The 10,394-nt window shown below is 46.1% G+C and overlaps 2 protein-coding genes across 2 annotated transcripts in view; both read left to right on the top strand.

Moving 5' to 3' along the window:
* The window catches only part of LOC119195886 (histone H2AX), a 545,468-nt gene that overhangs the window by 509,505 nt on the left and 25,569 nt on the right, over positions 1 to 10,394 (top strand). The gene's annotated exons all lie outside the window — the stretch shown is intronic.
* Positions 59 to 7,860, top strand: st3gal2 (ST3 beta-galactoside alpha-2,3-sialyltransferase 2; the record flags this gene model as incomplete). Its single annotated transcript, XM_037451178.2, has 7 exons — positions 59 to 589; positions 2,949 to 3,008; positions 3,406 to 3,539; positions 5,879 to 6,058; positions 6,349 to 6,394; positions 6,770 to 6,889; positions 7,016 to 7,860. Coding segments are annotated over 7 exons (1,245 nt in total), but the record flags the coding sequence as incomplete, so codon positions are not given.

The following is a 10,394-nucleotide window of genomic DNA, read 5'->3' as shown; positions in this document are numbered from 1 at the left end:
TGGAGGCGGTGGTGCAGTGTGGATAGTGGCAGGCCCAGGGGCGGGTGCATGGCCATGGGGGGGCCGAATCCCGTCCTCCACCCTGCACCGGGACAGGCGCTGGGGCTGGGGGTCCTGGGGCGGGGGTCCATCCAGGGGAGCCTCTAGACTCCCCGAGCTCCGGCCGTGGCTGGGGGCAGGAACGGTCGTGGGGGCGGGAGGTGGAGGTAGTGCTGTGGCCGGAGGCGGGGCGGAGAAAGGAGGCCGGGTGAGATGTTCCCGCAGGGTCTGGGTTCTCCTCGGCTCCCTGGTGCTCGTCTTCCTCACCTCTCTCTTCTTCTCCGTCTCGCTCCGCGGGGGCGTCGGATTCAACTACCCGGAGCCGCCTGGGTGGGAGGAGTCGAGGCGGGTGAAGCTGGTGCCCAGCTACGTGGGCGCTCACAGGCTTTCACCGGCCGAGACCTCGCAGCCGAAGACATGTGGGTGCCCACGCTGCGTCGGAGACCCCGGCGTTTCCGATTGGTTCGATGAGAACTACGAACCGGATATCTCACCTGTTTGGACCAGAGACAACATCCAGCTGGCTTCTGATGTCTACTACTGGTGGGTGGTAAGTAACTTTTCCATTTAACTTTACACATGATTGAGTTGTGCTGCAGCCGTCAATAGTTTTCAAAGTATTCTATTGATTATTTCATTTCATTTTTATAACATATATAGACGTATTTATTGAAAAACACTAAAACAGTGGGAGTAGTACATAATATCACAGATCTCTCTCCATCCTCATCATCCTGCCTCGTCACTGAGCCAACCAATCCCCTCTAACAAGTAGCACGACATGGTGCTCCTGCATCCCTGCCAGTTGTATGTTTACATCTCATGGAAGGCTACATGGTTGGCCACCGGGCTTAAACCACAACTCACTGAATGAATATAACTAACATGTCTTCAGAGAGACGAGAAGCACACATTTAAAGATGAACTCGGTTTAATGGCCCATCCATCTCAGTGTATCTGTCTTTGTGCCTGTGTAAATCCAGGCACAAAGACAGATTCCCCTTTCACACTCAAAACTCCAAATCTGGAATGGCAGAAGGCGCCAAAGCACATGTGAACAGCTGTCGGGCTGTTTGGTCACACTGAAACAGGGCGTTGACAAACTAAGGAAGAGAAAGAAGAGGGCGTAAATGAGAAGATTGAGTTTTGGTCTGAAAATGAGAGTGGAGTTCACTGAGGACATATAGCAAAGAAAGCTAGAGGAAGCAGAACAGCAGAAGGAGAATATGAAGATGAAAGGAACTAGAGATCTAACAGAAGTATAATACAGTATAGACATCTTAGTGCTGTGTTTCTGTTTAAGGCCTCAGGCTTTTATTTGACGAATGTATTTCTATTGCTCTTAAATGGAGAGAACATCAAAATATACTGGCCATAAATGTGTCGCTCCAAAGCTTTAGGTGTTGTAGATTTGAACATTGAGATTTTCTGTGTTGTTTTCAACTGAGACTTTGGTGGGTAAATGTTTAACATTAACGGTTTAAAACAAATGGACTCAATTGCTAGGATTGCAACAATTAGGAAGTCTTATAACTATTCCTTTTGTTGATTGGACTAGGTATTAAAAAACACGTCAAGTGAAATAAAATAATAAAGAATTCAAATGGGTACATGCCTCACGGCTCAGTTTCACCTCTCTGCCTCTGCAGCTGCTAGAAAAACACTTAAAGGTGGAGAGAAAATTTATGTCCCATTTATGTAGTTTTGCTTAAGAGTATAAACAGTCTTTTGAATTTTATTTGACCAATTTTTTTGCAAATTATTTGCAATATTTGTATTACTTGTAGTACAATATTAGAGTATTGTATATTTAAATCTTCCATAGAAGCTACAACCAAGGCTTATAAAAACCAAATAAGAGGCATTCATTTTAAAACCATTTTGGACCACGTTTTGTCAGTTTCTTCAGTTACCTAGGCAGCTGTTCTACTGTTTAATTAATCTCTAAACAAGAAAGCACATCTGGGGAGCTGGGTGCCGACCTGCGTCTGGCATCAGAAACAGAAGAAGGCAGAGAAACAGCAAAGGAGAGTGAAAAAGGAGAATAATGTGGAAACCCATTTCCGACACAAAAAATAGACATATCTTAAGTCATCATTTTTTTGTGGTGGAAATGGGCTTCCATAGAAAAATGTAGGGGTAACAACATGAAAATCAAAGTCAGAGTAAATGGGAACAAACAAAGGATTTATTGGGCCTCGCTGCTTGGTGCACAGGCCCCAGAGAGACAAAAGGAGGGAGCCAGGGAAATTAAGGAGACGGAATTAGACGTGAGGCCAAGGAGAGAAGAGAGAGGATGACACAATGAGACTGGAGATATTTTCCTCTCACGGTGTGCAGGTGCCTTTTGTCTTTACACGTCAAATTCACTTTCTTCAGTGACTTTTGGTGGACGACAAACGTTTTTAATTTATTTTTTAAATGAACAACATCTTTTAAAAAAAATGCGAACACTCTCAATTTCCAATTTTCGAAGCCTCAGATAACACAACGAATGCTGCAATCTTTTTTTTTATAACCCCCCTTCCAGTGAGAGTGATGAGGGTCTTAAATCCCAGTAGTGGGTGCTGGCCTGGTCTGTGTTTTTGGTATACTTTTTTTATCCATCCATCTTTTTCAATTGTTAGTTATTATTTAAACAACTGTATTATTGCTTCTCCCCTCGTTACATTAGACACACAACTGTTTTGTTTGTATTTTACCCAGTCAGACTGCATTCTGTCAGTCTGACGCATGTCTGTTACCTGAACACACACAGATAAGCACACACACACGCACGCACACACACACACGGCATCTGCATATTTTCAGACCCATTCTCACGCCCATGCCTAGACACGTTCCCCAGGCGCATGGAATGCTACACAGTAATGCTAACCACCCTTTCTCCTTCTGTCCTCTGTCTTTAGATGTTACAGCCCCAGTTTAAACCCCACAGCATCCAGCAGGTGCTGCTGAGGCTGTTCCAGGTATTGTTGCATTTTTAATTCACCTATCCATTATCCGAGCACCTTCAAATCAGCCACAGGCTGAGGGTAACAGGTTAGACTTAAGGTTAGGGTTGGTCAGTAACACGGCTCATTCCCTTTTAATACATCTGGATTTTTTTTTTGTGCTTTTTTTGAGTGTATGTGTCTGTAACTCACTCGAGCTCCTTGAGGGCAGAGGGGCCTCATGAATTTTTCATGGACTGTCTCATTAAGAATTGACCCCAGAAGTGAAAGCAGGATGTTTTGTAACCATCAGGCTTTAGCTGCCGGTTGAGTTGTTGTACGTCTCTCGCTGTCTTAGTGCTCGTGTCCATTTCCTTTCCTTTGACGCTTGATTCCAGCCGGTTTGATTCGATCACTGCCGTGTACCTCGCAGGTGATTCCTGGAAGGTCGCCGTACGGCTCGTGGGATCCGGGGCGCTGCCTGCGCTGCGCCGTGGTGGGGAACTCCGGGAACCTCCGCGGCGCCGGATATGGGGCGACCATTGACGGACACAACTACGTCATGAGGTGAGGGTGATGGATGCTACGGGTTGACCGAGAATGAGGGATGAAGACAAGAGGAGGGAGACGAGGAGGGAGACGAGGAGGGAGACGAGGAGGGCCGAGAGATTTAGAGCGCAGCGAGCACTGTGACGTCACACTACACGGTATGGGTCACGAATAACAACGTCATTTGCTGTTATCTTCAAAGCAATGAGTTAAAAAAAAAAAACAGACAGCAGATGTGTGTATTCTACATTTAATCTCTTTGTCTAATGCCTTCCCTCTATTCCGCTCTGGTCATAGAGAGGTCACCTGACTTGTGTGCGTTCAGCACAGAGCAGAAACATACAGATTGTGCCTCTCGCCTACGCAGCGGCACATACATCTGTTTGTTTGAACCCCCCCCCTCCCCCCCGGCTCTTTCCCTTTGCTGGGGTGATGGATCACAGTGCCTGGTTGTCTTCCGTTGGCATGGACACACAGCTGTATGTTGTTTCGAGCAAGGAGTGCTTGTGTGTGCTTGTGGCAGGAGAGTTTTGGTCAGGGCTGACTAGCACATTCAGACCTATGTGGGCAGCCTCCATCCCCTGACACACAAGCTCATCTCCGTGGTTGGAATGCCATTTGTTTTAATGCTCCGCTTTGCTGCAAACAAGTCCACTTACCAGCACCATCGCCCGCCTCCTCTCTGTCTGCGGTATCCTCGTCACGTCGGTCTATCACTGACATATGGGAGAGCGAACTCATGTGCACATTTACACAAACAGCTCACTCCTCCAGACGGCGAGTCACATCCAACGTACATACAGAACTACACACACAGAGCTGAGTGGTTCAGTTACTGGAGGCTGCGATGTCAAATGTGTTTACATTTAATAAAACCTGTTGTCCTGAAACCTTTGAGCTAACCAATGTTTTCACGTTGACTCAAATTACTTGGACTACCGTGAACTGGTTTCCAGGTACTGACAACGGCTCATTGTTGGATTGCATTGATGCGTTCCAAGTATTGTTCTTCGAATCTATATTCAGCTTCTTCTATTTCTTCCGTGGCACGTTTCAACTCCTTCACACTTTCAGCTATTTAAACCAAATATTTAAATGTTCAGCTCATTCAGGAGAGGGGTGCTATGACTTTTCAGCTTTCTAGCTCTTATAATTTAATTCAAATTAATTAAAATCATAAACTTTTTTAACATGTTTTTCAAATGGAGTTTGTTTTCAAATCCTCTTAAGCTTCTTCAATTTTCAACTCTTTCAGCTGCAGACACCATTTAAACTTTAAGATGTTGACAAAAGTCTAACCTATGTTATAAAAAAACTGCTTGTTGATATCGATTATACTTTTTTCATAGTCACTAATTATGTTTCAATCGTTTTTCAGTCTTCTTCTGCGTTTTACATGTGTTTCTATGTAGAGAGCTATAGGGCAGCTTTGGAATGATCCGGAAATCTAGAGTGAGAGCAAAGTCAGAATCCGGTAAAAAGAAATTGCACTTTTTGCCCTTACGGCCACAATTTTCACTTTTCAGGCTTCATTTTGGATCAAAACGATGCCGTGCTTGTGCTGGTCGGACTCACGTGGGTATGGAATCCCACAGTTATTTACTTCTGTCCCGAGGAGCCAAAGAGTGAGACAAAGTCTGTGTCAAGCCTCAAAGGCTCCAAAACTGCTATAACTAGCTATTTTAAAATTAATTTCAGAAATGTTTAGAATTAATTTCAGCTTTTTTCATTTCTGTATTTTAAGCAATTCAAAAAAAAAATCAGCTTTTTGCATTCCAACGCATTTTCAGCACGAAATGCTTTTTCTAGTTGTTTTAGTTTGACTATTGACTATTTAGCTGTGTTCAACAGGCAGCCGTTATCGGTGTTGCAGCCTGGCTCTCAGACTGTGATTAAAGCGGGAGGCGATACTTAACAGTACAATTCAGTGATTCGTTAACCACACAGTAAGTGGAAATAAGTGGAGGTGTGACAGTGCAGTGTGCTGGGGGAGAGAGACGAAACAGAAGGAAAATCACACATCACAGCTATATACAGGAGATCCGCCCCAAATGACTCCTGCTGCATAGGCTTTTTATCCATGAGGCACACCGGCAGCATGTGTACCCAATGCTGCTGATTACACACATCAGGTCGATAGATAGAAAGCACAGAGGGACTCATCAGTGAAACGGCTCTAAAAACACGTTGTCCATTACCTGCTGAGCACCAAACAGCTGACAGAATTAAAGTGGCGGTGAACATATGTGATCATTTAGTGGTTTAGGAGCCAAACATTGACCTTCAGCAGTTGGAGAAGTACAGAACACACAGCTCACATAAAGCTTTTATTTTTTGTGTTCCTCTGCTGCTCCCAGGATTAACCTGGCCCCCACGGTGGGCTACGAAGAAGACGCCGGCAGCCACACCACTCACCACTTTATGTACCCGGAGAGCGCCAAGAATCTGGCGGCCAACGTCAGCTTCGTCGTGGTTCCCTTCAAGACGCTGGATCTCGTGTGGATCACCAGCGCTCTGTCCACGGGCCAGATTCGGTTGTAAGGAGAGACTCGCACACACACACACACACGCACACGTGCACGCATCTACTTAAACAAAGATTAACATTGTAGGAGCACCACAATGCATCCAACTCTTCATCTTGGGCCAAGTTTGGTGGAGTAAACATAACACATGACATTTCATTGCATACACACACAGTTGCGAGGGGAGTGGCTTGCCTGAACCTATACCTATATCTAGACGCTGTCAATCATCCATAATTCACGGCAATCACATAAAGTGCCGCTTGAGTGTTTAATCATGTGTCTCTCTGTCTCTCCCTCAGTACCTACGCTCCCGTGAAGCAGTTCCTCCGTGTAGATAAAGACAAGGTTTGTATTCTCAATGGCCATCACACTTCATTTTGGCCATTCTCACACACTTGCAACAAATAGTCCTCTGTAGCAACGCGTACACACTCATACCGTGTGACCCTGCTTTGCTGCAATTATATTATCCCCTCCCTTTTGTTGATGAGGGCTTAGAGTTAGATTATAAACCTTCCCTTTGTTTAGAATAATCTTCTGCTTGCTCTTTAATCCGTGAAATAAAAAAAAACTCAATCACAACAATGTGCTGTGTTGAACCTCTTGAAAATATAGTTTGTTTACTTTTCTTACTGTATAAATAATCTGAGTAAAAGCCATTCCAAATCCACCATTTCTTGATCTTTCTGAATCTCCGTTTTGTCTCTGTCCCCCACCCAGGTCCAGATCTTCAACCCAGCGTTCTTTAAATACATCCACGACCGCTGGACCAGACATCATGGGCGCTACCCCTCCACTGGCATGCTTGTACTGTTCTTTGCCCTACATGTGTGTGATGAGGTCAGTCTCTCTCTCTCTCCTCCGATTCCTCTGACATATTACATGGTATCGTGACATTGACTGAACTTGAAAAGAACTCGAAAGAAATTAGTAATCACACGCTTGCTTTCCACCCCTCTCCTCCAGGTGAATGTGTTTGGTTTCGGGGCAGACAGCAGGGGGAATTGGCACCACTACTGGGAACAGAACCGCTACTCTGGAGAGTTCAGGAAGACCGGCGTCCACGACGCCGACTACGAAGCGCAGATCATTCAACGGCTTGCCAAGGCTGGCAAGATCACCGTATTCCCTGGGAAATAACCAGCGGATCGCCCTGTGTATCTAACGTTCCAACCCTAATACTGCAACAGACACTACAGAGGCTGCTGGGAACGTGTTAGACATCCTCGCGTTCCGGTATCTGCACCAGTTTAGGTTCCCAGGCTGAAGTGAACCAAAGCGTGGCCTAAAGGCCACAAACACTATTCCATTCACTTTCCCTTGTATCGGAGGATTGGCCGACCTGCGGAGGCTGTGATTGTTGATGATGTAACCAGGAGGCGGGAACATGTAGCTCCAAATGTAGTTCTGCTCACTAGCGAGTTCTTGGCTTTCAGTTTTCAAGGCTTTACCTCCAATCCCCACCGCAGCACCACATCTCTCCTTCCCAGGGGCAGCTTCCACTCAGCAGTGAAAAACAAGTGAAGGATTGTGCGGTGGAAAACTCAACCACTCACCACAAATAACACCATTGACTTTTCAGAGGGCAGAGAGAAAGAGACGGATGTACATCCCACTTCTGGCCTCTCCTTGGATTTAGTGGCCACATGTGGGACACTACTGTTCTACAGCACTGTGGTGTTTCAACGTACCGTCCTTTCCCTTCTAGGCACGAGGGGCTGCAGGACACTAACTCTGCAACTGAACATTTTGAGACTCACAGACTCATTTGTTACAGGAGCAGGGGGCTCGACTTCCTTCAGAGGGAAATCCATCTCGGAGGACCACATGCGGTTGCCGTGTGCTCGTATGCCTGCAGCAGACACACAGAAAAGGAAGGACGGCTTTTTCTTCGTGGCCATTGTGACTCTGACGGATCGCTGCAGCAGCAGCGGGAGCCTCGGTGTCTGCAGAGCCAGCCAACCATGGGCGTACCATGCGAGGGTCGCTATTCACACCGAGACCCAGGGACTGCGAGACGCTCTAATGAGGCCAAACGTCTGCCTCCTGGGATGCTGTGTTTTTGATGGAGACGTGAAGGATCTGGACCAGCGTTTTATCCCCATGTGGTGCGTCGGGTTCTAATTTAGGAGACGAGGACTGGGGCACGAAGAACCAGTTTGACAACAGCAGCATGAGAAACACATTGTGAACCGATAAGACATTCCGCTGTATATGTGCAAGTAGCGGCCACTATACCGGGTTCACTACTTTGGAAACGACAGAAAGCAAAAACGGACTTTGTTCTGTTTCTTGTCCCTTTTCACAGCCTCCTTCGTCCCAGTGGGATTAGAGACTATCGGGAGCATTAAGGCCCGTGCGATGGGGTGACTTGGTATTCTTTAACCTGTCAGCCCCGCTTGGCCGGTTCAAACTTCAGCTCTAACCGCCAGGCGCCTTAGACTTCACCGTGGGACCGCATGAACCGCACTTGCTGATGTACACGCTGACAGCAGGTTTCCTGAGTTGCTTTGATGTGCTGTTTAGCTCGGCGTGGACACTTTGGTGGGATCCGTGGTGTTGGCTCGTTTAGATTTTTCGTTTCCACCCAGGTGGCTCGTTGATGTTTTTTATCGTAGTTGGGGATCTTCAAATGATTACTACTTACACCGTTATAGCCTTCATTATTTGTGTCTTTAAGGAGGCCCAAAATCATATCATTAGAGGGAGGGAACAGCAGCATCAGTGAAGTGTTCCAGCGAGAGGAAGGAAAAAAAAAGAAGTTTGGTTTGACTTGTGGCTATAAATCCATCCACTGATGCTGTGACGGGGATGCGTTTATTAGGCAGCAGCTGGTGGATGATAAGGAAGAGCACTCATGGTTCCTCATCAGGTTTCAACAGTATGAAAAAACCACAGTTGAATTTCTTTTAGGTGCAAAAAGTAAAAATGTCTACTGCCCCTTTAGATGAAACTAATTGAAACACGTAATGTTATTTGAAGCGTATCAGTGAAGGTAAACACAAACTTTTGTAAAAAAAAGAGGTCTCATCAGGGCTGTGCGAGTGTGGTTTGATCAATTTTAATTCAATTCCAAGCGTTGGCTCAGCACATAATTGACAGAAAATATTTAAGTCCCACCAACTGCAGATCAGCACAAAGATCCAATGACTTAAAGCCCCCCCGTGTTTCTTGGTGCAGTGTTTCAGTGACTCATGATGTGCTCTGCAGTGAGCATCCTTCACACGGAGGGCTACATTTGTGAATCAAAGCTGTGTAGGAACCGTGAGTGGCTGCAGCAGGTGCTTCCTTACACACAATGATAATGTGTTTGTGTGTGTGTGTGTGTGAGTGAGTGAGTGAGCGGGGAATGTGCGTCGCTCTTAGTGTGTTGTTAGAAGTCAAGGGGTTTACCAAGTTCACATCGCTCTAGCTAAGAAATGTTCAAGGTTTGCATGCGCACACACGCACACGCACACACACGCACACACACACTGTGTGCTGCTCCTATGCTGGGATCAGTTGTGTTGTTGTGTAATTATTTTTTCTCTGGAAGAGATTGCGTAACTACAACTTTCTTTTACTTTCCTTTTTCATCTATCAGCTTTTAATGTTTTTATCCTACTTTGCACATAACAGAGCTTACAGGATGATTAAGTGTCGGCCTGGGCTCAATCTGGATATGTTGTTTGTCTTTTCTCTCGCTCTGTCTCACACACACACACACACACTTACTTACTTTCATGCTTCCATGCCTTGTCTTGATATTGGAGGTAAAAACGCGAACAGCTGCTCCATTGGCAACACACACACACACACACACACCTGCTACCTTTGCATTGTTTTTTGTTACCCACACTCTTGTGTCTTTTGGCTGAGAGCTGTGCCTTCTGAGCTTCTCTCACACACACACACACACACACGTAAACGCTTTGCCTTCTCCTCGGGGCACAGACGCCTCCCGCTCTTCACTTACTGTTTAGTGACTGTTTTTCTACTGACTGCTGTGGCTGTAAACCGGTAGTGGAGTGTGACTCGCTGTGAATTCTATATTATTCATTTGCTACTTTTTTGAGCTTCAGGAGTCTACTTTTGAGGCATTTCTAGAGAACATCTGGTTAAAAATGGCAGTCCGCTGGATCCAATCCCACAGAGCTCCAGGTACTTGACCTGTTGCTGCTGTTTGTATTCCACCACCCGGCGCCAGTGGAACCGACGGCGGGGACTTGTCCGCGCACCGCGTATCTTGAAGTTGTCCACTGCTGTGGTCCTGTGTGGTCGATTTTAGTTTCCCAAGATGCTCCTCCCGTCTTCAAAAGGAACGGCTACGAGATAACTGAGGTCCCCTGCAGCCTGCGGTGTGTAG

The sequence above is a fragment of the Pungitius pungitius genome, chromosome 6, assembly GCF_949316345.1.
Source record: "Pungitius pungitius chromosome 6, fPunPun2.1, whole genome shotgun sequence".
Lineage (NCBI taxonomy): Eukaryota > Metazoa > Chordata > Actinopteri > Perciformes > Gasterosteidae > Pungitius > Pungitius pungitius.
Note: the sequence above shows the minus strand (reverse complement) of the source record. Positions and strands in the feature narration are given on the sequence as shown.